This window comes from Aulonocara sp. 'chitande type north' Nkhata Bay, linkage group LG4 (genome assembly GCF_057382095.1).
Source record: "Aulonocara sp. 'chitande type north' Nkhata Bay isolate Kocher_YH1m ecotype deep benthic linkage group LG4, A_spYH_male_GT1.1, whole genome shotgun sequence".
NCBI lineage: Eukaryota > Metazoa > Chordata > Actinopteri > Cichliformes > Cichlidae > Aulonocara > Aulonocara sp. 'chitande type north' Nkhata Bay.
Genome location: NC_141347.1, coordinates 25,119,351 through 25,147,262, shown reverse-complemented (window position 1 = coordinate 25,147,262; position 27,912 = coordinate 25,119,351). Strand labels below are relative to the sequence as shown.

At 38.2% G+C, this 27,912-nt stretch overlaps 5 protein-coding genes across 7 annotated transcripts; 2 read left to right on the top strand and 3 right to left on the bottom strand.

Moving 5' to 3' along the window:
• Nucleotides 1-368: 368 nt before the first annotated feature.
• Nucleotides 369-5,555, bottom strand: LOC147332682 (immunoglobulin lambda-1 light chain-like). Its single transcript, XM_086289362.1, has 5 exons — nt 5,084-5,555; nt 4,627-4,808; nt 3,136-3,458; nt 1,588-1,621; nt 369-819 (listed from the first exon to the last, which is right to left on the bottom strand). The coding sequence occupies exons 2-5, from the start codon at nt 4,673-4,675 to the stop codon at nt 497-499; spliced, it is 729 nt and encodes a 242-aa protein (XP_086145488.1). The 5' UTR covers nt 4,676-4,808; nt 5,084-5,555; the 3' UTR covers nt 369-496.
• A 2,104-nt stretch (nt 5,556-7,659) lies between these two features.
• LOC147332681 (uncharacterized) lies at nt 7,660-11,675 on the bottom strand. Of its 3 annotated transcripts, XM_086289359.1 has the most exons (5): nt 11,585-11,675; nt 11,247-11,349; nt 11,009-11,138; nt 9,998-10,281; nt 7,660-7,788 (listed from the first exon to the last, which is right to left on the bottom strand). In XM_086289359.1, the coding sequence occupies exons 2-4, from the start codon at nt 11,347-11,349 to the stop codon at nt 10,002-10,004; spliced, it is 513 nt and encodes a 170-aa protein (XP_086145485.1). In that variant the 5' UTR covers nt 11,585-11,675; the 3' UTR covers nt 7,660-7,788; nt 9,998-10,001. The 3 variants fall into 3 exon arrangements, with proteins under 3 accessions (XP_086145485.1, XP_086145484.1, XP_086145487.1); XM_086289358.1 differs by lacking the exon at nt 7,660-7,788 and having other exon boundaries at nt 9,602-10,281; XM_086289361.1 differs by lacking the exon at nt 7,660-7,788 and having other exon boundaries at nt 9,602-10,281; nt 11,009-11,135.
• A 3,806-nt stretch (nt 11,676-15,481) lies between these two features.
• tspan10 (tetraspanin 10) lies at nt 15,482-17,986 on the top strand. Its single transcript, XM_086289355.1, has 3 exons — nt 15,482-15,662; nt 15,770-16,359; nt 16,496-17,986. Exons 1-3 carry the CDS (start codon nt 15,573-15,575, stop codon nt 16,794-16,796), a joined length of 981 nt encoding a protein of 326 aa, XP_086145481.1. The 5' UTR covers nt 15,482-15,572; the 3' UTR covers nt 16,797-17,986.
• LOC147332679 (retinal cone rhodopsin-sensitive cGMP 3',5'-cyclic phosphodiesterase subunit gamma-like) lies at nt 17,854-19,806 on the bottom strand. The gene is made up of 4 exons (XM_086289357.1): nt 19,648-19,806; nt 18,553-18,723; nt 18,425-18,465; nt 17,854-18,275 (listed from the first exon to the last, which is right to left on the bottom strand). Exons 2-4 carry the CDS (start codon nt 18,705-18,707, stop codon nt 18,199-18,201), a joined length of 273 nt encoding a protein of 90 aa, XP_086145483.1. The 5' UTR covers nt 18,708-18,723; nt 19,648-19,806; the 3' UTR covers nt 17,854-18,198.
• A 1,617-nt stretch (nt 19,807-21,423) lies between these two features.
• ccdc137 (coiled-coil domain containing 137) lies at nt 21,424-27,787 on the top strand. The gene is made up of 6 exons (XM_086289356.1): nt 21,424-21,584; nt 21,787-21,932; nt 22,028-22,235; nt 23,440-23,522; nt 24,690-24,769; nt 24,866-27,787. Exons 1-6 carry the CDS (start codon nt 21,514-21,516, stop codon nt 25,064-25,066), a joined length of 789 nt encoding a protein of 262 aa, XP_086145482.1. The 5' UTR covers nt 21,424-21,513; the 3' UTR covers nt 25,067-27,787.
• The last annotated feature ends 125 nt before the right edge of the window (nt 27,788-27,912 follow it).

Below are 27,912 nucleotides of genomic sequence, written 5' to 3'. Positions count from 1 at the left end.
AGAAGCCTCCAGGTGCATCCTGGAAGACAGAGGGGGAGGTGTAGATAGTTTCAGTTACTACTCATTTTGGAGGGGGGGGGGGTTCTTTTCAAACCACTTTTATTGCAGGAAACTTAAACCAGAATGTAAAATATTTATTATCTTTTCAGGCACTCCAATTCTCTATATATGATCAGAGAATTTTTTTACTTTTGTTTTTTGAGGTGGAAGTTTGGAGACTAACATGAAGCTATGATAACCTCCCCACAAGTAAAGAACTTATGGACATGCACACACTAGCACATGGACATACAGAAGAGTTGAGGAAATTCAAACTGGCAGAAGAAGAAAATGCTACATTGCCTCCAATGTTCACTTGCAATATTTTTTATTAACATTTTGCAGAATAAATGCATAGCAAACATTAACTGCTAGTATTTTCTTACATGTACACAGGCACAAAAAAATACCAAAAGGATTGAAGAGCAGACTTTAAATGCTGATTCTGACCCGTCTGCTAGTCAGTGCTACAGGTTGATTTGCTGATGGTTTTCTCTGAAGTCTGTGAGCCCAAAGACACTTTACATGTATAAATCTTATCCATGTTCCAGTCTGATGTCTGGATGGTCAGAGAGCTGCTGATTTGGTAAGTCTGGTCTGGTCTCTGAACAGCAGTGCTGGTAGAGATCCCACTGCTCACTGGACTCCCAGCAGCCAACCAGCTCACATCTGCAAAAGGCACAGACTGACTGGACAGACAGACCAGAGAAGCTGTGTCGGACTGGAGCTCAGCACTGGACGGAGGGAAGACTGTCAGGACAGGAGGAGGGAGGCTGGAGCCTGAAAATACATGAAAACCATTTTAAAAACAACAACAACAACAACAACAACAACAACAATAAAATGAATAAATAAAAACTGGATCAATATAAAGTAATGTATGAAAAAATACTATACTTTAACTCCCAAAATAGCTAAAATAACTTCTCCAAAATACATAAAAGCTATGTCTTACAACATCATCATCAGGCCTGAGATATTGGATGAAGATGATATTTATCCTAAAATAAACAACTCGCATAAAAGACAATGACATCTGCAAAGAAGAAGGAATAGTCATCTAAAGCAGAACAAAAAAATAGATTTTTTTTTAAATCAGAAAATTGTTTTTTTTTCACACAGATGAAAAAATAATACCAGCTATGACAAACTGCAGACAAAATGGGTTTAATTCTAAAACCAAGCAACACTAAGGTTAAGGTCAGATTGTTCAATTATAGTCAGTTTTCCACCTTTGGTCAAATGTTTGTTACTACTGAGAGAACATGGAATAATTTCCAGAAAATATTATTTAAAAAATGTTTTCTGAGAGGCAGATAATACAAACCTTTTTTTAAGAATAATCAAGTTCAATATCTGTGTCTGTGCACTAATGAAGAACTTAAGTCACATTACAAGGTATGATCAACTCTGTAGCTTGCAGACTGCATGAAACAGCAAAAAAAAAGTCTAAAGAAAAATCTAAGTATATGAGAAATGAGAAAATTAGAGAATCTAAGCATAAACACAAAATACCTACTGTTTCATGATCAGTTTAAAAGCACTTACTTGTCACAATCAGCTTGGTGCCTTGTCCGAATACCACAGTGATTCAGTTTGTATACATGGCTGTACAAAAACCTCCTGACTGTCACTGATGAGGGGAGAGGAACTGAAACATCCAATTGAGACCAACTTTCACTGTCAGTGTCACTTCCCCATATATTGTTGATCAAAATGCTAATCTGATGTTGACGGATGAGTACATGTGAATATTGGAGAGGAGAAGCCAAACCCATAAAGAAAAATATAGCTATAATAAAAATACAGCACAAAGTAGGGATGGGACTTGATAAGAATTTAGTGATTTAGTGATTATCAATATTATTTATCAATTCGATTCTTTATTGAGTCTCACTGAATTCTCACTGGCTTTGCTTCTAGAGTCGCCAACATCACTGAAAAGCATATTAAACACATTACATTCATGAAAATTATTTGCACGCTGTGTGGTCAAACATTTGAACTTGTTAGAGGTATTTCCCCTCTTTGCTGTGATCATTGTTGGGTTATTACTCAAAAAAAGTAATGTTTTATACATTACTCATTACTATTCTTAAAGATAATGCACAAATAATGCACATGACTGAATTATTCCCAGTATAAAGTAATTCTCTACACTAGTTACATTACTTTTGCGTTTCTCCATGAAATGGCCTGAAATTCATTGTCTCATAATGGCTAGTGAACAATATAAACCTGAGGCTAGACTGTAGTCCCATACACCAACAGAAATCCATATCCTAAGGAGAACACACACATGATTTTTCTCTTAGTGTTTAGGTGTGAACTCAAAGCCATCAGCATTCGTCACTGTGATTCTAGTTTAGAAACATGAACAGGTAGAAAAGGAGGCTGCAGTCTGACTGCTCATCACTGCTTTTATTACCTGTTGAAGTTTAGAGTCTGGCTGCTGGGCTGGGGTCAGCATTTACACAGCTTTAACCTCAATATTTTAAATGCACAGTACAACAACAAATTAACAAAAAAAAAGTCAAAGTCAAAAAAATGTAATGATTTCAAATGGTTAGAATTTATTTTTAAAATCTGTAGAGTCTCTCAGAATCAGAATCAGAATACTTTATTGATCCCTGGGGGAAATTATTTAACTCTCATTTAGTTTTTTGTCACAGTGTTGATATTCTTCCTTTAAAACAACACATGATATAAAGAGGTGTTCCTAAAAACACACACAACGGAAATATTTGCTTCTATTTTATTTATGTCTGTATGTCTTAATCAGAGCCATCCCATGTCTGACAGAAATACCAAGCATCAGCATTTATGGCTGATGCTTGGCTCTGGGTTCTCTCTGGGGAGAACGTCAACAGAATGTATGCTGTCAAAGTCATGTGGTAATAGAAGGTTAGATAGTTAATCGAATTGAGAGTCCCTTGATTAAAATAAAGTAATTTATTGTTTATTAACACATTATCTGTCGTTAGTGAGTTGGTTTCAAAAAGTTTCAAAAGTGTATTTGTTATCAGGATGTGTGAATCTCAAAAAGCAGAAGTAACAGTGAGGAGGTTTTTGTCATGATGTAAATCACTGTGATACATGCTCTTCGGCAGAGTCATCCCATGTCCGACAGTAATACACTGCAGAGTCTCCCTCCTCCACATTGCTGATGATCAAACGATAATCTGATGTTGACTGATGAGTGGATGTGAATTTTGGAGAGGAGAACCCAGAGCCATAGGTTGGAGATGTATTTCCATGATAAAACCGCAGCACATACTGAGGAACTCCTCCTGGAATCTGTTTATACCACCGAGCAGCACTGTTAGTAACAGTCCCCAGGTTACAGTCCATGGTGGCTGTCTCTCCTTTGCTCACTGATAGCACAGTTTTCTGTGTAACCACTGTCACACCACTCACACCTGCAAACAACAAGAAGACACGGAGTCAAGAGAAACACACTGACATTAGTATATATGTGTGCAATATAAGTCAAAGTGTTTACATGTTAGAGCAGTGATGAGAGCACAGAGAGTCACCAGCATGTTATCGGTGTGAGCTGAGAATGCACTTCTAATTTGTAACTTTAAAGTGGCTGTACTGCTTCTGTAGGATGAAGGGAGGAGGTGCTGAAGGAGCCTTTTAATACGACTAACAGGAGGAGGAGCTTAAACATACATATGTATATTTCTCATCTTGACTTGACTTGGTAATGTGAAGTCTCTTTTTTTTTTAATTTTTACAATCTTTTCATGTCCTTCATGATGATTTTGCAGTGTTTTAACTTGATCCCTTTTCAGAATTTAAAGATAGATTTAAGTTTCTCAACAAGTGATATCAAGTAGATAATTTAAACAAAAATTAAACAGTACCTTAAACAAAAAGTGAGGATTACTTAGTGTAATACTTATAAAAGCTGAAAATAGTTTGATGTTTTTCAGATCTCATGAAAGTTGTTGTGTATCTCAGGTTTTTGTCACAGTATGAGTCACTGTTCATCTTAACTTACAGAGTCATCCCATTTCTGACAGAAATACTTAGCAGAAAGTAGAAATGCCATCTGCCTCCAACCACTAATGTAATCCCATTACATGTTTTGTTCGAGATTTAATGATTTGAGATGAGTAATGTTGGATTTTTTTTAAACTGTAATGTCTCTAATTTAGGGGTTTTTTTCACAGCCTCAATCAATGTGATTCAGCTTCATCAGCACAGCCACCAAATAGCAAACAGAGTCTCCTGCCTCTGCTTGCTTGGTAATAAAGTTGAATAGAGGTGAATCAGTCCAAGGAGAATCTTGTTGTAAAGCTGGATGAGCCGTCAGAATGGTCACATCTCAGAACAAGTGAGGACTCACATCTCCAACTGTGTGCAGCTGGTGAGTTTGTTTGACAGCTCTGTGATCAGTACAAAGTATGAACAAGCAGAAGTATCTGTGAAAAGGTTTATGTCACTGTGTAAATTAGTGAAGCAGCATCCCTTGTGAAGCTGTCCCCTGACAGTAATAGATTGTAGAGTTTCCCTCCTCCACACTGATGATGATAATCTGATTTTGACTGATGAGTTGATGTGAATTTTGAGAGGAGAAACCTGAACAATATTTTTTGAGAACTCCAGTCATGACGAAACTGCAGTACATGCTGATTGTCTCCTCCTGGAATATGTTTATGTCAACGAGCAGACTGGTCAGTTGCAGTCCTCTGGTTGCAGTCCGAGCTGGCTGTCTCTCCTTTTCACACTGATACAACAGGAGGTTTCTGTGTCACTCACACCTGCAAACAACAAGAAGACCTAGAGTCAAGAGAAACAGACAGTTACATCTGTGCATAAGTCTGCAGTGGACATCAGATTCTTTACATGCTAGAACTTTGATGAGAGTGCAGAGAATCACCAGCCAGTTGTCAGTGTTTTCATAGGCTAAAGAGAGAATGAGCTTGAGGTGTCATTTAAGATTACCAAAAGGTGGAGGAGCTGTGGGTAAAGATGATTTTACTCTCTTTTCATCTTGTCTAGCTTTATAAGTAATTGTATCAGCTATATTACCTACTTGCACAGGCATCTACTATTCATTGGGACATTATGACTTCTTGATGGTTCTCACAAGGACACTTCACCCAGTCTGATGTTTGGATGGTCAGACAGACCAGAGAGGCTTTGTTGGACTGGAGCTCAGCACTGCATGGAGGGAAGACTGTCAGGACAGGAAGAGGGAGGCTGAAGTCTGAAAATAGGTCATAATCCAAAAACATACAGAATCAATTCAGTAAAAAACTTAAATATACAGCATAAGACTGAGTCAGTACAGAAATTTATTTCTGAAAAAAAAAAAACAAAGGCTATCCCTGAATATAATTAAAATGTGTACAGATACAATAATGTCATATAATCTCAACAACTTATAGAGGATGGACGTGTCTGATGATTTGTGTTTTTATTGGCAGCTGCTGACAAACAGTCTAAATGACACGTCAAAGAATCTGAAAGCAGAAGTACTTTGTACAGAGGTTTTTGTCACAGTGTAAATCACTGTGATACGCTCTCCTTAGCAGAGTCATCCCATGTGCTACAGTAATACACAGCAGAGTCTCCTGCTTCTGCTCGCTTAATGATAAACTGATAATCAATGTTTGATGAGGCTTTAGAGTTAAATCGGTCTGAGGAGAATCCTGTTCCAAAGTAGGGTGAACTGTGCTCATGATAAAATCTCAGAATATACTGAGGAGTAGAACCAGGGACCTGTTTGTACCAGCTGACATAATAGTTTTCAGGTCTCTGAATGTTGCATTTGAGCAGAACCTCCTGTCCTGGAGAAACTGTGTGGACAGGTGGTGTCTGGGTCAACACTTTTGCAGCATCCACACCTGTCAGAGAAAAAAATTGCAGTAAGTCTGTTTTTAACTCTCAAAGTGCAGTCTATAAAATAAACCAGAAGATTATCTTACATGCTAAAGCAACAATAATAGTAGAGATGGTCCCCAGCATGTTGAAAGTACGGTGTATTCTCTTTGCTGTCCAGCTGAGAGGAAAACTGAGCAATGAAGAGAGGCTGAGACGTTTAATAACTAAGGAGTGGAGGAGGAGGAGTTTCAATACTGAAAACTGTACTATTACAACTCAACTAGAAATTAGGGTTTTACACCAAACTCAAAATTATTTTAAATATCATAAATGTTTACTTTTAGGATAAGTCTACTAAATATGTTTTCAGTTTACAGCAATGTTATTTTTATTTATGAATATATTTAAATGCAGGACATATTTTGTTGGGATTAATCTCCTGTTAAGTTAAATAACAAAGTGTGTGTAGTCAGGTGAATCTATACATTCTATCTGGTTGTTTTATTTGCAAATAAGAAAGTTTTTGTAAGTTTTTGCCACTTCTATTTTCACATAATCTTTGGATCTGTTTAAAAAGCAGGAATACAAAACTGATTTATTGTTGAACATAAACGTTACGTAAAAATAGCTACAACAGCTTAATCCAAGGATCTATATTAGGAGATGTTTTATAGTTATCTAAATTCAGATCAGCCACAAAAAAAATTCTGCTGCTAACTGGATTCTTTAACATTAAAATGCACCTTAAACAGTCATTTCATAGCAGCTCGGACTTTTATGTGTACTAGCCATTTAAAAATTAGGATTAAGTATTAATGGCAACTAAATGTTAAAAAATCAACATTTTTCATATCAAATGTTTGTATGACAACAACAGAGCTGCAAAAGTTATACAGCTGGACATTGTTTACTGCTTCTTATATAATAAATAAAGTTATTCTTGGACAAAACCAAAGCAGTATTCAGTTAATTCCCTGAATTACCAAAGTATAGTGAAATACAACATTTCCAGTCAGGGGCAGTTACATCTCCTTTTAGAAAGACCATAACTCTCTTTTACAACTTTCCTGACGTTATAAATTAGATGCTCAGACCTGCAGGTGCATTCTGGGAAAAAGAGAAGGAGGAGTAGAGAGGTGATGCTTTACTAACAGAGTGTGAAGGTTGCAGGTTTAAAATAAGCATTTTAAACCAGTGACACTCATGCCTTTAACTGTCCCAGGTCTACAAATGTGACACAGCACAACATTTTATTTATTCTAACTACAGTAAAGTTAAATGTCCAGTTAAAGTCATTGAACCCTTTTGTTTTATTTTAACATGTTTGGTAATCAGTAAACAGCAAAATCAATGTGCAAGAAGATTTTAAATACTCATTTTGGTCCTCTGTTATTGAGGAGGATATTCTGATATTCTTGATATTTTTCTCTGAAGTCTGCAAGCCCAAAGACACTTCATATATGTTAACCTTATCTATGATCCAGTTGGATGTCTAGCAGACACATAGTCATTGTTAACAAAATGTCAAAGCCTCTGAAAGCAGAAGTATTCTGTACAGAGGTTTTTGTCACAGTGTAAATCACTGTGATACGTATTCATTAGCAGAGCTGTCCCATGTGCTACAGTAATACACAGCAGAGTCTCCTGCTTCTGCCCGATTAATGATAAACTGATAATCAATGTTTGATGAGGCTTTAGAATTAAATCGGTCTGAGGAGAATCCTGTTCCAAAGTCGGGTGAACTGTGGCTATGATAAAATTTCAGAATATACTGAGGAGTAGAACCAGGGACCTGTTTGTACCAGCTGACATAGCTTTCATCTCTCTGAACATTGCATTTGAGCAGAACCTCGTCTCCTGGAGAAACTGTGTGGACAGGTGGTGTCTGGGTCAACACTTTTGCAGCATCCACACCTGTCAGAGAAAAAAAGAATGTTTAAATTAATTAATATTTAAATAAAGTTTTATGTTTCTAAATACAGACTATAAAATGAACCAGTAGCCGCTCTTACATGCTAGAGCAATAAGAGTACAGAAGGTTCTCAGCATGTTGAAAGTACAGCGTATTCTTTTTACTGTCCAGGTGAGAGGTGAGCTGAACTGAATAATGAAAAGAGACTGAGGACTATATAGAGTAAGCAGAGGAGGAGGGGCTTCAATACTAAAAACTTTTTGATCACAACTCAACTCTAAGAATTTGCATATTTAGATCAAAATCTAACTTATTTCAAATATTGTAAATGTTTGAGTTTTTTTTTACAATAAATCTAAATGTGTTTTCATTTTAGACCTGTTTTATTTTATATATGTATATATTTGAATTCAGGATATGCTGTTGATCCAATTTGTTGGAATTAAGATTCTGTTAACAGCACAATTCTGTCATTGCTATTATTTGTTCTGCTAATCAAGGTGAATACCAAAGGTTGGGTGAATGAAAAACAGTCAAGATGTTTCAGCAGGCAATAAGCAGACATATGTACATCGTTATATAATATCATTAATCACATGGGCAGGGTTTTGAAAGCTAGCATCCTGCTCATATTGCAGGGTATATTCACTGGGCAGCACGGTGGCACAGTGGTTAGCACTGTTGCCATACAGCAAGTTTGCGTGGGTGCTCTGATATCCTCGTGTTGGTGTTGTTCCCAGACCATCATGAAAATGTTGTTCCAGGATCAACATTACAAGTGACCAATCAGAATGTTGTGACGTCATACTTTTGCGACTTCGGGAAAAACCGGCATAAAACAAAAAACTGTACTTAAGCTGCGTGAAACCGCCTCTGTCCGCCGATCAACAGACCCTGACCCTAACCCTAACCGTAACCCTTTAATAAACAGTAAGCAGAATTGATATTGTCCTTGCAACATTGGAATTTCATAAATGCACGAATGGCTTGCCACGCAAAAGAATAACGTCACAACAATGTGATTGGTCACTTGCAATGTTGAACCTGGAACAACATTTTCATGATGGTCTGGGAACAACACCAACACGAGGATATCAGATCATCCGCTCCCACTTCCTCCCACCGTCCAAAGACATGCAGTTAGTGTGAATATGCAAGTGGTTGTCTGTGTCTCTATGTGTTAGCCCTGTGACAGACTGGCCTGTCTAGGGTGTACCCTGCCTCTTGCCCTATGACAGCTGGGATAGGCTCCAGCGACAAGAAAGGAGAAATGGATGGATAGTCACTGTTTTTCTTTTCTTTTTGAACCCCTTTGATAAACATGCTCCTTTGAATATCTGCCCAGTAGTTTATTGGTCAGTCAAATACCACCAGACTTGTGTAAGAGGACGTATGACCACCGATGCGTCTGGCTGTTAGAATTTTGGGGGTATGAACGACCTGTGAATAAGCAAGAACTTTTGACAGGAAACTAAGCTGAGCAGTGTTTGTTGTAGGCCTGTAACTTTTTTTGTATATTTTGCCTCCAGAGTTTGAACATTGTGATCTTCATCTTTATTTTATTGTTTAACAAGTAGTTCTTTGAAGTAATCCTGTAGCTCTGCAGTTCTGTTCTTTCCTGGTTGAAGTGATCAGTGGTTCATAAGTTCTTCTCCGAACGTAGTTACTCCACCTGAAAGTTTCCGTGTTTCAAGAGGTGCCGTATTTTGCATAGCAGCACTGCTACTGTTGCTGTGATTATGAACGATAACACATTGTAAAATACTATCTGTAAAGAAAAATGCTCCAAGTACACTCAAGGAGTTGCACTGAATCTATAATTTAATAAGTATTTGGATAAACAAATCAAATACAAACCAATGGCTTGCAATGCTAATTAAAGTAATAAAAAAATCATAATGAGGTAATATATAACACTCCTTAACTACATGTTTAGCCATTTATTTGACTTTAAGTCCAGCCCGTTGATGCATCCAAAAAACAGCATATAGTGAGGATAATTTGATAAATGCTGCCACCTTGTGGTTTATTGTGATTTTTTAACAGCAGGTGGCTATAGTTTGCTTTAATAAAGTTTAATTAAAGCCATTTTATTTAGCTTTTTTGACCATACTCATCAAAGAAATAGTATAAAACAATCCTCTTCTTCTGAAAAATATATAAACATTTATTTTCAACAAATCTGCATTTATACCAAACAAAAAAGCCCACATGTTTAAGATCTCTGCGGTCCTCTCCTCCTTGCCCTTCTCAGTGTTGGGCTAGTGATTATCCTCCTTTCAGGACCCCTCATCTGTGCACGCAGAGGAGACCTAAGTCCAAAGCTCGGTTGGAGCCTATGTACGGGCCGCTGAGGCAGGGCGTATCTGCCGTCCTTGAGCTCATCCACGAAAGCCTCCATTCTGTCGAGCTTTGTGGTAAACTTTCCCAGCTCATCCTTTAAAGTGTTAAACTGCCGGTAGAGGTCTCCCAGAGCATCTGAAAGAGGTTGGATCCTGGACATAAAAGAGGACATGTGGAAAAGTAAATGGTTTCAGTATCAGAATGACCATTCAAAGAACTTTGGCACTGTAAGTTCATGAAACAGGAACCTTGTTTATTGGCAAAACATAACTAAGAAGAGAACCAAGTCTAATTGGCAGCATAAACAGGAAAGTCACGACATGCTGTTAAGTGGAAACAGCCTCACTGTCGACGGAAAACATCAGGATAGCAGACGTAAAGGTCGGAAGTCCCCTGAAAAAAATGAAAGTGCAAAACATAGCAGAGCTTTGGCCCAGTAGAGATGGGCTGACCTTAGATGTTTACTGGGAAAAGTTCTGGTGAACTGTGATCCTAAGTGTTGCAATCACAGTTCAGAATCTAATCACCAGATGAAATGTTCACTGACTTGGAGTAATGTCTGCCAGAGCATGATGAAACACTCACTATTGTATTTTGGCACAGTAAGTACACTGAGGTCATTTACAAAGCAGAGCTGGCCTCATGTGAACAACAGCAATCATTGATCGCTTTACTGGCACTGACAATTCATGTGCAGCACAGAGCAGATTACATAAGTCTTTATTTCAACAAACCCTGAGGACGAGTCAAATGTTCACTGACATCACCGAGCGTTGTTTTTCCTGGACGTTTGACGTTACTCTTACTTAACATTTAGACTCGTCTGTCTGCTATCATTGCTGTGTACATCCAGTTTAATCAGAAGCTGATATAACTCACCTGTTATATTCAGGAAGGACTGAAGCGTGGTCATTGATCAGCAAGTCTTTCACTTGGGTCAGAATAGCAAATTTCCAGTTGTCCAGCACCTGAGTCAGGTTTGAGCAAGTCTTGGCACTAGTCTGTACTGCTGAACACAGAGTTTAACCGTATAAACAAACAAGTCATTATTCACTCCAAGTTTTAGAAACACAACCTCAGTGGTCAAAGGTCACATTACTAAAAATCATTTTCAGACCTTTAGGTTCCCAGCGTGATGTCTCCTGTTTCGATTTCTGAGCTCCACACGCTGAGATCATGCACAGCATAATGAGAGCCAACTTCATCCTCGTCGTTCTCATCTAACAAACACAATAATATAGGCTGTGGGTGCTGCTGAGGAGCAAGCTCACCGAAAAGTGCTGCCAAGCCACGTTACAAAAATACTAAACAGTCTTTCGGTTGAAGAAAAGCTGATGAGAAATTAGTTCAGTCATAAGTTCATCTTTTCTTCACCTTTTTTAAGCTATAAAAAATTGTTTAGTTTTGTTCCAAAATGAGCAAGAAAGTAAATTTAAATTTGGGTTTTTACGCTACCTTTTTTGCAAAGAAGTGCCAGGGGTCTTCTCAGATCAGAGTACCAGAACAAACTCTCTGTACTGTATGATCCTACAGCAGTGACACACTGAGAAAACATGAGTTGTGCAGAACTCTCTTATAACTCTTTCCCCAAACTCCCGGAGCAATTTCCCCACCTGATCCCATCCACGTCACTGATTCAGGGCGGTGACATCCTCAGTTCTTTTAGCATGTGTGCACACTGCAGCATTCACGTGCACAAAAAACAAAATCTCCCTAAACCCACTCGCACACATATGCGTCCCACTCTTGCATCATCTCTCATATCTTATAGACTGTGCATCTTCTAAAATAACCATAATAGGAGGTCCTGATCATTTCTGATGCCCCATCTCTGCTCCACATGTCTTTTAGGTTGTGTGGGTGGCATGTGACAACTGTGCTCCCCGTAGGCTCCAATCCAGAGAAGGTGTTTGATGTAGAAGTATGGCTCCAGGATAACATTCTTATTGCCTACTGTAATACAATCTGCTCAACATCTGGGCTACGACAAATCCAGCCAGCAACACTTTAACCGTCAAGGGTGATCAAAACCTGGTGAGCTGCACTCACTTAATGCAAATGGGACAATAAAAAACACACATTCAACCATATTAATAGAAAAAAGGAGAATATCCAAAACCATCTCAGAATTAGAAAATGGGTTAGAGTCCCAGATTAACTTTAAAATAGCAATTAAAGAGAAAATTATGCAGCCCTGAAGATATTTCTTAACACCTCAGCTGCCTTAATTTCTAACTTTACTAAGCTACTGTGTGATTTACTGCATTAGTTCACTCAGTCTGATGTGAGCCAACCTTAATAAATCTACATAACTGTGGAAGTGGGTTTAGATTTGATGTGCAGTGATGCAACACATGACATGTAGTTTCATGGCTAAGACGGATTTCATACTCTGGATAGTTTTCCACAGGCAAGTGCACCCAGTCTATAACCTATATAGTCTTCAAACAGCTATTTATCTTTCTACTTCTTCTTCTTCTACTCAAAAACCAGCAGCTTCAGGTCATATGAAAATATTGGACAACATTAGTGCTTTTTTCCTGTCCCAGATTTTTTAAATAAAATTCCAGCTTTGATTTATTTCAGATCAGAGTTCCTCATTCAGTTTGAAAGATGTGCCGCTGGGTATGCTGATGTCTGCAGATGTCTGCAGATAGTTGTGCTGATATATGAGCGGAGGTGCACCCATCACTGCTGAAAAGGAATGTAACAGGGCAGCGCTCCCTGCCATCTGCAACACCTTTACAGACAGTATACAAAACTGTATATGCAGTAGGTGGGATGAACATCACGTCACACGGACCATACATCTTCAGCGCTGACAGGCAGGAACTAAATACTTTTTAAATCTCCATCCTCCCAAAAGATTTAAAAGGAAACAGGAAGATTTGTTTAATAATGACTAGATGACATCCAACTTTTTTTTTCTGCCAACAATCAGTCACGATAAATATATTTTCTTATTTGAACGTAGGCTCATAATTTATAACTAAATGAAAAACCATTTTTTGATAGTGGTTATTTGTCTGCTGACCCTAACAAGCTGGAGTTCATTTTCCCCAGTGAGATTTTCCATGACCTGAGAAACCACAGGGCCAACAGTGAAAGTTGCCTAATGTGCAACGAGGGAAAAACTATTCAGATCTTTTATTTCTTTCTTCATTTTTAAAGTAGGTTTTATGGGATTTAAATTATAGAAATAAAAGTATATAAGACAATATTCTGCTTTTTTTCATCTTTTTGTGCAGCGTCATCAACTATTCAGCAGTGGTACACCTGCTAAATATACATAGCAGCATTAAAATAGTTACCTGTGAAAAAAAAATCGGATTAAAAGGTATCATAAAATGAAAGTAATTAGTTTTAAAATTACTTAATTATTTGCCACCAGTCATCCATCCCAGTAAAAAACTAAAACCTTATCTGATAAATTCCCACAACTTACCCACAAATAATTCTCTAGCAAGTATAAGTGAGCATGTCTATGTTTTGTTTTGTTTTTTATTAATCATATGGATATGGAATCAAATTTATGGAAGGACTAAAGCCAAGCCTTACAAGCCTGGAGTCCATCATCAGTCAGTGCCTGCAGCAGTGCGCAGATCTTCCTTCCATTTCCCTGCAGCTCAGTTCGGCACAGCCAGAGGAAAGAATGAGCACAGTGGACCAGCAGAGCCAGAGAGTGAGATAACCAGGCCTCGCTTTCTCCCTCTGCTTTTTCACTCAGTGTCACATCTGCTCTCTCATGTGCTGCTTGTTATTGACTTTCAGTAGCACATCACTTCATAACGACTTTATCAGAACAACAGAGGATTTTTACTGTGAAATATATCAGGTGTTAAATACAAACAGAAGCTCCACAATGAGAACTGCTGCATTTCTTCGTATTTGTTATAGAAGGTAATCTATGACCATTTCATCTGTGTTTGGGTGGTGTTTCATCTCATTTGACTGATAGCAAAAACCCTGATAAGTCTGAGAGGCAGGGAGTTAATTCGAGGGATTATTTTCAAGGAATAATTTGTAAGCTTTTTAGGTTAACACATTTTAAATTTAACTAAAACTGAATTGACACTTCTACATTTCTTTCACTTTATGTAAAACATGCTCCTGTAATTTCCTCCATTGATTTCATCATATTTTGAAGGCTGATTTTAGCATTCTAGCTGTGGTCATGTTGGTATTTTGGAGCCACGGGTTACTATATTAGGAAGAAAATGTGGAGCACTAAGTAATTTGCTAATGTTGGGATGTTAGAAGCTGTCTTTATACACCTTTTAAGTATAAAGTTCAAACATACATATTTGCTTTTTTAAGTAAGTAAGCACAATCTTCCACAGTGGATTCATATTTCAACCATACAATAGCTACAATAACCTGCCAAAATAATTACACATTTCAAAGACTTTACTCATTTGATGTGTTTTGTGGACTTAAAGAGGTATGTGCATCATTACTAGAGACTGACTTGTTTTTTTTGTGCAGTGTGTGCAACATGATATCATATAGAAATTAACCTGAACACAACTAAGGTCATTCACAAAGGAATGCAAGATGCTGTTTCTGATTAAAAACTGACGAAACATTTTACTCAGTCTTCTAAGAAGTTCTGAATTCCTCTTGGTTAGTAAAGTGTGTTTTATTTTTAATAAATATGACAATTCATTTGCTTTTCTGTTCTTTGTCTGGGATTATTCATGCCATACGTTAGAAGAGTCTCGGTTTTCTGAACTTTTTGTAAACGTTAGAAGAAACTGTCTTGTGCATGATACCTGACTGCATGGCCAACCAGCTCTAACTAGTGACAGATATATTGACAGATATGATATGATTAGTCTCTGTTAATCCCGTGATAAATGTTAAGTTGCATACACAGCAGGAAACCAAATGCACCTGGAAAATCCTCATTATATAAGCACAAAAGCTGGGAATCTATGTAGATTCTGAAACTTAAAACTGGTTTTAGTGGTTGCCCAGCTGCTACAATGTTGTTTCTTTTTTGAGGCCTAAAACATATTTTCCAGGTTTCTGGAAAATTAAAGCAAGGATTTTAAAATATGTCTTCTACTTTCTTCCTTTTGTGGTAATCACCATCAGGAGACATTTTTGTGAGTCTTTGACCCATGGGTCCCACTGTAGGGCAATATATTATCCTTTGCAGGTCCTGCTTTATTGCACATGAGTAGAGTTGAATAAAAAGTAGCTACTTCTATTCGGATGCCCACTTTTGTGTGAGTGTGTGTCTCCGACACGCTGCGATACCCTTTTAATCCCCTCACTGTGACTCTCACATGATGAAGAAATCCCACCCCCGAGGCTAAGCACAGCAATGGTTACTCCAGCTCAGCTCACATGCTTTTCTGTATTGTAGCAAATGATTGCCCTGTGTTACATTTTATCCTGTGTCATTCTGACCAGCTGATGTTTCCCAGTGGTTGACAAGATGAGGAGATTTTTGCCTAGAAAAAGATTCCCTTGGCCATGGCTGAGACGAGATGCTACTCCGAATGAGACCAGTCCACTCTTACCAAAGGTAGGTGTGTCACTGGGTTAGTTTGAGAATACTGTGTTCCTCTGTTCACCTGTAGTTACATTTCTGGGGTGGCTTTAATTTTTTGTGGCATTCTTGTGTGTCTAAAGGCAGGATCTACAAACAATGCTGAGGAGCTTGCCTTGGTCACTACTGATTTTCAAGCAGGGACAAACAGCGGACAGCAACACAACAGTCCCACAGATGCCAGGATAGATCCCTGTTACGGTTATTCTTTCATGGACTATTTCCTAAAATACTTTCTTATCATATGCAATCTGTTGTTCACAGTTCTGGGCCTGTTGCTTCTTGCTCTGGGGGTTTGGGGTCTCATTAGCAAGGAATCCTTTGCTCAGGAGAAGATCAGCAGTATTGGCACTGACCCAATGCTGGTAGTTCTGAGCGTGGGCTTTCTGCTCACTGTGCTGTGCCTGTCAGGCTGCGTGGGTGCCCTAAGAGAGAATCGCTGCTTGCTGAAGCTGTTCTCAGCCACAGTGCTGGTGCTCATCACAGCTCAAGTCATCATCGCCATTGTGGCCCATACTCTACAAGATCAGATTGAAGGTAACTTGCGATCCGGGATGTTAGTTGCCATCGCACGGTACCAAGATGATCTGGATCTGAGGTTCATCACAGACGAGATTCAGTCAAATCTGCAGTGCTGTGGGGCGGACAACTACAGAGACTGGGAGATTAACATGTGAGCAACTTGGAAATCTTTTTTTTTTTACTTTTTTGAAAGTAAATCAAAGCCAGTTGGTCACGATGTAGGAATGTGTTGAAGAAGTTAATGAGCTGTGAAGTTTTTTTATTGGGTTATTTTTCCCTTTCTTCAGATATTACAACTGCTCAGCTCCAGGAGTGCTGGCCTGCGGTGTCCCTGCAACATGCTGCGTGGATCCTCTGGAGAACGGCACCGTGTGGAACTCTCAGTGTGGTGTCGGAGCCCAATTACTGGATGAGTTTACTGCTCAGAGTGTGATCTTCCTGGGAGGTTGTCTGGGGGAAATCTCTCGATGGATCAAGCAGCACGAGGGCCTGATAGGAATAATTGTGACTGTCGTGTTTGGGGTCCAGATTCTGATATTATTTATTACCATACGACTGCTGGAACGCATTAATCGTCATAAAGTATAGCTATAACACGAAGTGACGAATACAGCAATATGCTGGTTGGGGTTTAATGAGTTCTGGCTGTGCTTAAATTCTGGCTTCATTTGTCAATCATTTAAAACAACCTAACCTTAAACACACAGACTGAACTTTTGCAAATGGAAATGAGACATAATTTAAACGAGGAAAGCAAATTCCAACACAAATTATCCACTGAAAATGTTTTACATTTTAAAAATGCTTGAGAGTTTAAGAAAAAAAGAATTTCAGTTAAAAGTTAACTGCAGCTTCGCGATAGCTATCACCTCTTTTGTGTTTAAAAAAAAAACTCCACTTTTCAAGAACATGTACTCACTGGCCACTTCATTAGGTACACTTGTTGAACTGCTCATTAACTGAAATATCGAATCAGTCTGAATATGGAAATGGATTTGAAAGATTTTAACTTCACCAATGTGGGTCAGACCAAGGAAAGTCTTGAAACTGTATCTGTGTGTGTGTTTATGGGACGGTAGTGACACTATCACCAAAATGTTTTCACCACATGTGCCCAAATCCTTCAAAGACACACACCTCCTGATATTTGAAGGATTCTTGAAGGATCTCAAAATGGTGAAACAGTTCAACAGCATAGGAGTGGTTGTAAATGGGTCACCTGGAGAGTAGAGGTCCTGCAGATCAGATCTGCATCTTCATCACAAGCACCTACAATGTAACAAAATAATCAATGAACAAAAATGGAATTCATTTATTCTGAGCTGAGATCAGAATAAATGGAACAGCTCAGAAGAATGATTAGAGTAAGATTGTAAAAGCACCTTTCAGCGACTGACGGTGGACAACCTGCTGCAAATATGTGAAACACATGTGCACGTCCCACACATGCAAGGTTTCCTGCGCTGTTTTGAATGAACTGAACTGAGTTTGCTAAAAGCAAGTTTTGTGTTCTGAGTGTTAACAAATATTGAATAAATAATGATGATTACAGATGGTATTTATGATGGGAATGATGTAATCTCTCATGCGCAGTGTGGGTCAGTAAATAACCGTCAAATAAAAGGACAAAATCAAATGACTGAAATTGTGTTAAAAATGTCAACATTTATTCGAGAGTTTGATTAAATATGATAAAGACAGTGCTGACGATTGTGCAGAAACCAAGCTAACAGAGTTCTAGCTAAAACCACAGACTCAAGCAATGACACGAGAACACATTCGAGATACACGTTTTGTGAACATGGCAGCTTGAGATCGTTATGAAATTAGGTTTACAATATAAAATATATAAGACAAAGAACAGGATTCACAGCATGCAGACGTATAAAGACACCTTTTCAGCCAGTATTAATGATCCAGATTATTGAAACTAAATACTGAAATTCAAAATTTGCCACATTTATTTAAAACAACTTCACAGCGGAGATAATCAGATGATGCCATACTGGGCAAGCTCATGTAGCTCTAGATGGCTGTATGCCTCCCACGGGCAGATTACAGTGATGTCTAAAATGAAAAAAACAAAGAGAAGAAAACAAATCATGAGTTGTTGTTTTTTTTTTTGTTTTTTTGTTTTTGTTTTTTAAAGGAAGAAAAGGTCATGTCATGTGCATGTTTTGGTTATGTAGCCATCTGACTTTTATTTTTTTACTTACCAGTTCCAAGACCTTCCATTCCTGGGATCTCCTCTCCAAAGCTGGTAAAGAAAGAAAATAACAAGCTTTACTGGAGGATATCTGACAAACTTAGATGACTCGTGCGAGGTTATCAGAAAGAGACATACCCAATCACTCCTCTTTTGGGAGGCTTGCTCTTGAACTGCCGCGTGTTCCTCTGTTTGAACTTGGGTGCAGACTTGCGTGGGGAGCCGGGGGCCGTGGCTCTGAGGGGAGCTTTGTTGCCAGTCTTTCCTTCGGATTTGGCCACCTCCAAATTCATGCTTCTGTTGTTTCAACTGTAAAAGTCACTGTCTCATTAAAATGCCCAACAATGAATGAAACAGTTATAAAAATCTTGTGACGTAATTATCCTCATATAAAGACAAGCCATGTGCTCATGTTACTAATCAAATGCTGCGATACCTTCAAGCTTGAAAGCGCCTTCATAATCAGATTACTGTGAGGATGTGCTGAAGTGGCCTCTAGGTTTACACTGACAATAGCTTGAAATGTTTATTTATTTATTTTCACAGTTAAAAAATGGAAAAATAGCAATGCAATTTGTATGTAAATGTGCATAGATGTAACCACATATTTTTAAAAAAACAAAAAACAGATGCAAAGCCGAAAGAGTCCAATAAATATAATGTGCAAATAATGTACAAAACATGACTACATAAACAATAAGTTCTGCTTTTGCCCTGAAAGGTTACACAAATACACACAATGACAACTCTAATCAACAATTTCATAAGTTCAGCTTTTTAATCATTCTTAGAAATTCAGGTCATAGTTAAAGGCGGTCATATATTGTTCGGCGACTCTCATTTGTTGTCCTTCCATTATGCAAAAAAAAAGGTGTGACAGAAAATTAAAAACAATTAAAAAGCACCTCAATGCTTCTTATAATGTCCCTGATATAATCTAGTCTTCCATATGACTGAATTAACACCTCATTAACTGTATTAAAAATATATATTAGGCTGGAAAGACTGAATTTCTATTCTGATTAATTTTACATTGCATATTATTTATTAAATATCTACGTTTTAATTAATAATCTAATACTACATGCCTGGATGGATACAGAAACATACTACCAGGTAAAGTCCAAATAAAGATGGAAACTTTTATATAACAATAATAAACTGCATGTGTTAAAATAAGTCCAAAAAGAGAAAGCGTGTTCAAAAAAGATTTAACCTGTTGTTTCAACTCACCGCTTGTGGTGCTTCTCTTGGTAGTTGATTATGATGGTAGTGTCCAAGAGGTCTGAGTGGCTGTTAAATGCTGTTGCATTAAGTTGCATTAGTGCAGTCCTTTTATACACCACAGACTTAGAGACGATTATGACGCCACCTGCCAACAAACTGATGATTCTATCATCACTTGTACCCAAGCAGATCATTGATGAGGGATTGGCCGACTGGCATTCAGCAGGAGGGGGCAGCAGTTTCCTGTTCCTGAGACTGTCCTGAAGACACACATGCTGATGATTCTGAACGGGAATTATTTGAGTATTTTATCCATAACCTCTTCAGATATGGTCAAATGTAAGCACTGAGTTCTGGAGTTTTCTCAGGATATAGCTAATTATTATCACTGTTTTTCTGTTATGACCAAATATTATGTAACACCTGAAGCCGAGAACTTACTGGCATGAACCGTGACATTCTCCTTTCATCAGCAGTCTCGCAGATTGAGCTGCATTATAGCTGCTAATCCAGCCCAGCCTCCTTCCATCACACAGGTGAACACACCTGCTCCATTCATGTGAAGATTTACTACAGCGTCGTTCTGCAATCTGTACTGCTGATGCATGCTGTTCAGGCACATGTATGGACACTAACTCCTCATGTCACCTGTACAAAAAAGATTCAAATGTCTGAGATTAGTGGATATATTCAATAGAGCAAACCTGTCTAGCTACAGTACACTAAGGAGCCAGCTGTGGTATTTTAATTGAAGGTTGTTTCATTGAAGCTTGTTTATTATGTTCATTATAAGAAACACATGACTTTTTTCCTTTGTATTTTTGTATTTTGTCTAGCTGATCAATCAAATGGTATTTATTTCTGATGAAGAAATGTAGAGTTTACTCTTCACATTGTTTACTGGACAGAGCCACTTATTGATCCGCGTGACTGTTACATGTTATGTGACTGCTGTACAAATGATATGCACGACTTTGTAGATTCAAACCATAAATGATAAAGAGCTTGGTCTAGATCAGGGGTGGGCAGTTAATTTCCCCAAGGGCCCACATTCATCACCTAATTGTAACATCTACTCTTACCAGAGGCAGTTTAATTACAGGACAGTCTGGGTAATGAGCTACCAGAACAATTTTTTAAATTTATTTTTTTTGTAATTTTACACATTTATCGGTTTATTTATATTAATTTAAGCCCAAAAACGTCATGCTGGCAGATTTTTCTTTTATCAAAAGTAGCTACATCTTCATGATGTAGAAAAACTAAGACTAATTGTAGAAATCTCACTTATTTTTCTTATACTGAGATATTGCAGGGATTAAATTTCCATTTAAACTTCTTTACACTGAGAGAGAGGGATATTCACCATTCCCGCCTATTTAAAGACAAAGCGAATTGTCTGAACGACTTTAAATTATTTTGACCTATGTTTTCTACAGTTACTGGATGATGCCCTCTAGCGGTGGCAGGAAGCAGAGTCGTTGAATGGAGTGACCAACGACTGGCTCTGACAGGAAGCGTCTCTTGAGCCAATCAGGTTTGACCAAAGATCGTCTTATGTCTCATGTGTGTCACTCTGCAATAAAATTACTGTACGTCTCATTGATTACAGCGATTTAAAAAATTGACAATACATATTTAATTTGATTAAATCAGTTTGGTTTTTTTTACAAAGCAAGAGTTTCATCACGAATCTCTCAATCTGTTTCAATACGCCAAACTTGCAAATCATGTTTTGGTACCTGAAAAAGAAATGGAGTGAGATGTCTGTGCTCTACTACGTGCCACCGGTAGAGTTTCGGTTGAAGTCTGAGCATAGTGCTCCACGTGTGTTGTTTTGCTTTGTTATGCATTCATGTTAATTATTGTAGCATGGTGAAGAATAAGAAAAATAAAGTGCCCGATTCGGGGAAACAAGCGGGAAAACCTGGACAACGTCAAAGGTACCATAAGGAAGCTAATACGTAATGGAAAATGTGCTAGTTAAGCTAGTTAGCAACAGAAGCTAGCTGATACGGGCTCCAACCCAAGTTGTGAGCGATCAGATTAAACCGGACTTGTTAAAGTTTTAAGTGGGGACTTGTGTCTGCAACTAAACATGTTTGCTTTTTGTTTTTTCCTGTCTGTATTGTGTCCAAATTTCAGTAATGCCAAGCTCCAGAGAGATGGTAAACCCAAGAAAGCCAAAGAGGTGGACCACATTCAACACATCCCCTTCAAACTACGAGAAATAATGAAGGCTAAGGACAGAATGAAAACTGGGTCCCTAAAAGTCAAAAAGCCGAAAAAGGGTATAAAAAAAGTTTATAAATATTCATTTTAGTGTCATGACTGTCGTGTATAACTAATAAAGACTGTGTTGTGTCTTTACCCATCTCACCTGAAGATAAATCAGAGTATTTTCTAGATGGAGACATACCTGTTCCACATTTCAAGAGGGGCAAACGGGAAAGCGTGAAAGCTTACGTGCAGCGGATGGAGCGTGAGACAAAACATGTCATGTTCCTCTCCAAAAACCAAGTAGACAGGAAGCCCGAAATGGATGCAAGCGAACAAGAGAGGCCTGCACACTGCAAATCTGATAAAAAGAAGGAGTGAGTACACTTTACACTACACTTTACACTAAACCCCATCCTTATCTAGTAGGTTTCATGGCATAGCTTGTCTTCACTTATTCTGATTTGTGGCTGGGTTTCTTTTTTAGTGTTGTGGCACTGATATTTTTATATGCGTGACATGGACTGAATAACAGTAAAGTATTGAAATAATGTGTAAATCTCTTATCAAAGTTCTTGATCCACAAACTAATGACATGACGAAAAGCAAACTTTGTAGCTGCTCCATCCATCACCATTTGTGTTGTACAGCAAAAAATCTGCAGTAATCCTCCAGAAGTTTTATTAAAACATGCAGATGAACTGTTAACTTTGCCTGATACCGTGTTTAAATTATACAGCTTACAGAATGCTATATAAAAGGTTATATGAAATGGGCAGCTGTCCTATTTTACAAAGAAGAAATAACTGCACCAAACAGGGGTGAGTTTAAGGCAGGGGTGGGCAACTCCAGGCCTTGAGGGCTGTTCTCCTGCAGGTTTTAGATATCACTTTGAATCAGCTGTGTTGGATCAAGGACACATCTAAAACCTGCAGGACACTGGCCCTCGAGGCCTGGAGTTGCCCACCTATAACACCGTTATAACATCTGTTTTCAGCAGCACAGAAACTTTGCGTGAATGCAGAGGGCAAACTTCAGAATGCTGATTTACCTGATGCTCTTCATTGCAGCAACCACATTCTCCTTTAAAGCCTTACAGACACAAACTCGCTCTTCGCTTGACTTCTTCATACTTAAACAGGCAGACACACGTGCACAAAAACTCATAAACATGAACTACCTCATCCCAGAAATAAAGCTTTGCCAGAGAGTGCTTTAGAGTCTTTACATATTTTTGCATTTAAGAAAATGTTGTTGTTTTTTCCAAAAAATTAAATTTGATCTGACATGTAAATACAGTCAGTGGGTTTATGTTTGTTGTTTTTCTGACAGGTGTTGTGTGCAGCTAAACTTTAAAACACTGCAAGTTCTAAAATGGAAACCAATGAACAGTTCATTTTGAAAGACCTGTGTTTTTTCTCTTTTGAATATTTATTATTGCTCATTAATAAGACAAAAGTATTTCTTATCCAATTAATCGATTGAACAATCAATAGATTACTCGATTACTAAAATAATCGATAACTGCAGCCCGACTGTCAAGTGTTACATTTTTAATGCCTACTGATTTTCTATTGGCAGGTATGGTAAAATGAAGCTACAGAAGCTACAGCAGAAAAAGGTGAACAAACAAGAGGACAAGATGGAAGAACAGATGTTTATAGGTAAGAATGAAGGTTTTACAAGGACATGTGGTGCATTGTTCTTTAGATGGGATCTGTCTTTGACTGTCACTCGGTTTGGTACTAATAGCAAGAGGTAGCATTTACCAGATATTATTTTCAACATTTCTTTGAAAGTCTGGGTCTTTTTGACATATTTAAAACACTAAAGGTCTTCGACACAGCACTTGCTTCAGTAGCATTTCTTTTTTCGTAGTACACCATCTACTAGGTAAACAAGGGTGCAGATGGAGGACATGCTGTGAGATATTCTTTCAGTAAAGCATTTTTTTTTTTTTTTGCAGTACTGTCCTGATCACTTCCCTCTGAGGAAATTTCAAACCTCTATCTGAAGTAATCCCAGATTCAGCTGTTAGAACAAAACAAACATTAAAAATTTGTCAGTCTGAGCCAGAGTAAAACCAAATGACGCAGAACCAAATCACCTCAGTTGTAGTTCCCCGTGAAATTAAAGTAAGGACCCAATTCAAGTATATTAGATGATGTGTTCCTGGTGTAAGCCACAATGGATGCAGTGTTTAATGCCTTCAGTTGACATAAAAATCAACCACAAAGTTACTGTTTATGCTCATCTTTTCTGTTTGTGCCCTTATAAATCTACACTGTTTCCTACACAGAAAGTGGGAAGAGCATTTGCATCTCTGGGGTTTACAGAGACTGGTCGAAAAACAAATATTAGTGTGTGTAGATAGATGGATAGCCTACCTATGTATAATCACATTCTACGCATCCTATGATCGCTCACAAAGCTCTCAAACCGGTTTCTTGAATATGACAATGAGTTCACTGTATTCGCATGGCCTCCACAGTCCTCATAACTCATAATAGACTCATAATGGAACGGGAAATGTTATGGATGTGCAGTCCACAAATCTTCACCAATTGCGCGATGCTGTGATGTTAGTACGCACCAAATTCTCTGTGCCATAAATTAAGGAAGTGCTGAAAGCAAAACGAGTTTAAGCCGTTATTAGGACAGTGTAGCTAATAAAGTGACCAGTGTATAAATCAGGTGTTATGGTTAAAAGTTGTTGGGCTATACAAACATGGAAAATGGCAAGAAGTATTTAATTAAGGCAGCTTAACATGGCAACGGTGAGTGGTCATTAAAAAAATCCCTGTAGTTAAATGATGGCTTTTGTTTCGTAGATGATGTTCCTTTTGGTGAGGTTACAATGGCCCCTCCCTCTTTGAGTGCCAAACCAAGGAAAGCTGAAGTCAAATCTCAGGTAATCACACCGTGCATTGATCACATGATCTCTCATCGAACCATGCAGATGGTTCATAAAATCCTATTTCCTTTTTTTCCCCATTTCATTGTGCAGAAAGCATCAAAGGAGCTGCTCCTAAACTCTCTTCTTGGCCATACTGCAGTCTCCACTACAAAGCCCTCCATGGCCAAACAGAGAATCATGGAGGAGGAGCGGGAACGAGCAGTAGAGGCATACCGTCAGCTGAAGAAACAGAAACAGCAGCAGTATGAAGCTAGGACTGCAAGCATGAGAAAACTCAAAAGCCTTCATTAATGTCGCTTTTCACTCAGCTCATCTGCAGTCAGTGTTCCTGGCAGCAGCAGGGCTGAGCAGTGATCTGTAGAAACTGTCTAAATAAGATGGAGAGCTAGCCACATTTGAGATTAATATCTGGAGGAACTTTATGCATCCATAGGCCACTGTTGGAGGCTCCTGTAGCTCAACAGGTACAGCAGGCTGTTTGCTTTTCATGAAACTGGCAACATACCACTCCCCCACCCACGCTGTCTAAAAGAGGGGGAAAATGTGTAGTATTCAAATGTCTGTGTGTGCAAGGGTGGATGTGGCTCCTTGTGTAAAGCGGTTGGTTGGGAAAACTTTAAGGGCACTGTATAATTCCATTTTATCTTTAGGTACACTAAACAACACTGCCGCTTTCACAACGTTGTTAATTTAAAAGAGTGAACGGCTTTCAAAGTGCTTTGTAACACTGCAGAGTCATTTCCCAAGTCCGATGGAAAATACATGGAGATATTTTGCCTATGCTCATTTATCACCCTTGGAACGCTTGCGTATTTCATCATTTGTATTTACAGTTTTTTCACATTTGCATGTTCAGATAACCAAATTCTGAGGTCGTCCGTCATGTGATGGACAGTAAAATCCATCCATCAGGTTATTTCAAAGTAAAGATGATCCTCTGATTGTTTTTAGTGGTCCCACTAGATGGCACTCCTCTTGTACACAGCCGACATAACTTGCTCATTGTTGGTGCCACATTATATATTGAAGTATTTTATATTGTTGTTAAATGGTTGAGTGGTAATGACTGCATTTTATATAGAAAATGTAAATAACATGTTGAGAGAAACCATGAGGTCATTTATTATTAGATGTTTTTGATTTTTTCCATGCTCCTCAGCAGATGTTTGCTGTTTGTTGTCATATTCCCTGTTTTTTTCCAGAGCATTTGGATAAATCTGGAATTGTCATCCACACTGATGTTCAGAAACACCAGCTGAAAAAACAAATATCCTCATGAGACCTTTTTAGCTGTTCTTGGGTTTTAAAGTCCTTTGCAGCTGCTGTTTTTTGTTTGTACGTCTGTGATAGCCTCTGTCTTGGGATAAATGAGCCATTAGCCTTTTTAAATGTGCAGCATTTATTAGAGCCTGGCACAGCTATTTATATTTGTAATCCTTCGAAGGCTTTACACTCATGAACGAAGCCATTGTTTAAATATTTGCATATGAGACAGACTGCGCATATTCAAATCTTTGTTCAAAAACTTTCAAAGCATGCTATCTAAGGAAAAAAAACCACATTGATAATATAATGCAATAGTGATCAACTGAATAATATGACCAGATGGTGTCAATACTGAATTCTTCTTATCTGGTTCGTGGGTCCAATCACTGCTATTTAATCAGCTTGACTGGTGAAACCCTCAGTCCATGTTTGTCCTCTGATGGTTGTCACAGTGACACGGAAATGTATTAAGTGGGGACAGCTGCTGGTGATTGGGTGCACCGACTCCCTTGAGCTGAGCACATTTGCCATTGGTTATATTCCACCTGTGTGCAGGACAGCTGTTCACATTATCAGAGCTTTACAGCTGTTTTTCACTTAGGATGTTAAGATACTGGGTTTTTTTTACCTTCTTCTTCTTCTTTTAGTTGAATTTACTGACCCCGGAGTTACGTAATATACAAAGCTTCAATCGTGTTAGCGTATTTATATAGTCAAATATTTCAAGTGCAATGTGGCACATTGTGAGTTCTCTGTATTAAATGTTTTACCAACCATCCAAAGGTCCGCTGGGAAGCACGAAATCTAACCAGACTTGAGCAGTTTCATTGGAAATATTCTGCTCTGTTTATGTCCACATGCAGTGTTTCATTTTGGATATCATGCAACGCTTGTTTTTTTCAGCCAGATCAAGAAGGTGATACTGAAGGTTATTACAGAGGAAAACATCATTTGCTTATGTGTTCTGTTGTTCAGTGCTGTCTGATTTCCTGTTAGTGAGCAATTTATCTTCCGATCAAGTACCCATGGCTGCTGACAGTACAGGATGGGAAAGAGTAATTGGGAGAGAGACATTTAAGCCTGCTGCTAGGCAGCCACTGCTGACTGAAGCTTTTAAAGACGTGTGAGTGTGTGTGAGCGAGATAAATTATATTAAAATAATTGTGCTTGTCATGTAGAGAAGACAGACTACCTCTTGTGAGTCAGAGCAGTTGTAGATGAAAATTTTCGCAGCAATACGTACGCAATATTAATCTGTTACCACAGCGATTGATGATTGGATTCAGCAGCATTACAACAACATCAGCTTGACTATCACAGCGGTCTCTCTTGCTGAACTACAAACTCAGGCATCACAGAGCCAACCCCTGGATGTCGTGCTAGGTGCCAGGCCAGGCTTATCAAGCAAACATATGTAAATATTTGAAGCAGTAAACTTAGCAATCCTGCTGACATGATGACACTTCCTCTTTTACCATCCAGTACCTTTCGTTATTAGTTGATTCTTTCTGCAATCCAAAACGCCAGAGAATTTAACTGAAATTTGTAGGGCGACACCTTAGAATTTACACCTTCACATTTATTTCATTCATGGCTAAAAGCCACATTTTTGCATATGATTACATTATTATAGTTACACAAATTTACAACTAAGTATGTTATACTGTGGTGATCATGAACAAATTCTAACGCATACACACACACACATATATGTGAACGTGTTAGAATTTGTTTATATATATGTGTGTATATATATCACCTGTCATATATATATATATATATATATATATATATATATATATATATATATATATATATATATATATATATATACACACAGATGATATATATATACACACAGATGATATATA

Excerpts from the sequence above, each read along its gene's own strand:
- LOC147332682 (XM_086289362.1), bottom strand. The coding sequence starts at position 4,675 with ATGTACTGCAGTTTCGTCATGACTGGAGTTCTCAAAAAATATTGTTCA. Across the intron at positions 3,459-4,626 it reads TCTCAAAAAATATTGTTCAG|GTGTGAGTGGTGTGACAGTG; the intron begins GTTTCTCCTCTC and ends TGTTGTTTGCAG. Across the intron at positions 1,622-3,135 it reads ATGACTCTGCCGAAGAGCAT|GTATTCGGACAAGGCACCAA; the intron begins GTATCACAGTGA and ends TGAATCACTGTG.
- LOC147332681 (XM_086289359.1), bottom strand. The coding sequence starts at position 11,349 with ATGAGAACGACGAGGATGAAGTTGGCTCTCATTATGCTGTGCATGATC. Across the intron at positions 11,139-11,246 it reads ATCACGCTGGGAACCTAAAG|CAGTACAGACTAGTGCCAAG; the intron begins GTCTGAAAATGA and ends CTCTGTGTTCAG. Across the intron at positions 10,282-11,008 it reads GTCCTTCCTGAATATAACAG|GATCCAACCTCTTTCAGATG; the intron begins GTGAGTTATATC and ends TTTTATGTCCAG.
- tspan10 (XM_086289355.1), top strand. The coding sequence starts at position 15,573 with ATGAGGAGATTTTTGCCTAGAAAAAGATTCCCTTGGCCATGGCTGAGA. Across the intron at positions 15,663-15,769 it reads CCAGTCCACTCTTACCAAAG|GCAGGATCTACAAACAATGC; the intron begins GTAGGTGTGTCA and ends GTGTGTCTAAAG. Across the intron at positions 16,360-16,495 it reads AGAGACTGGGAGATTAACAT|ATATTACAACTGCTCAGCTC; the intron begins GTGAGCAACTTG and ends CCCTTTCTTCAG.
- LOC147332679 (XM_086289357.1), bottom strand. The coding sequence starts at position 18,707 with ATGAATTTGGAGGTGGCCAAATCCGAAGGAAAGACTGGCAACAAAGCT. Across the intron at positions 18,466-18,552 it reads CCCAAAAGAGGAGTGATTGG|CTTTGGAGAGGAGATCCCAG; the intron begins GTATGTCTCTTT and ends TTTCTTTACCAG. Across the intron at positions 18,276-18,424 it reads AATGGAAGGTCTTGGAACTG|ACATCACTGTAATCTGCCCG; the intron begins GTAAGTAAAAAA and ends TTTTCATTTTAG.
- ccdc137 (XM_086289356.1), top strand. The coding sequence starts at position 21,514 with ATGGTGAAGAATAAGAAAAATAAAGTGCCCGATTCGGGGAAACAAGCG. Across the intron at positions 23,523-24,689 it reads GGAAGAACAGATGTTTATAG|ATGATGTTCCTTTTGGTGAG; the intron begins GTAAGAATGAAG and ends TTTGTTTCGTAG. Across the intron at positions 24,770-24,865 it reads AAGCTGAAGTCAAATCTCAG|AAAGCATCAAAGGAGCTGCT; the intron begins GTAATCACACCG and ends TTCATTGTGCAG.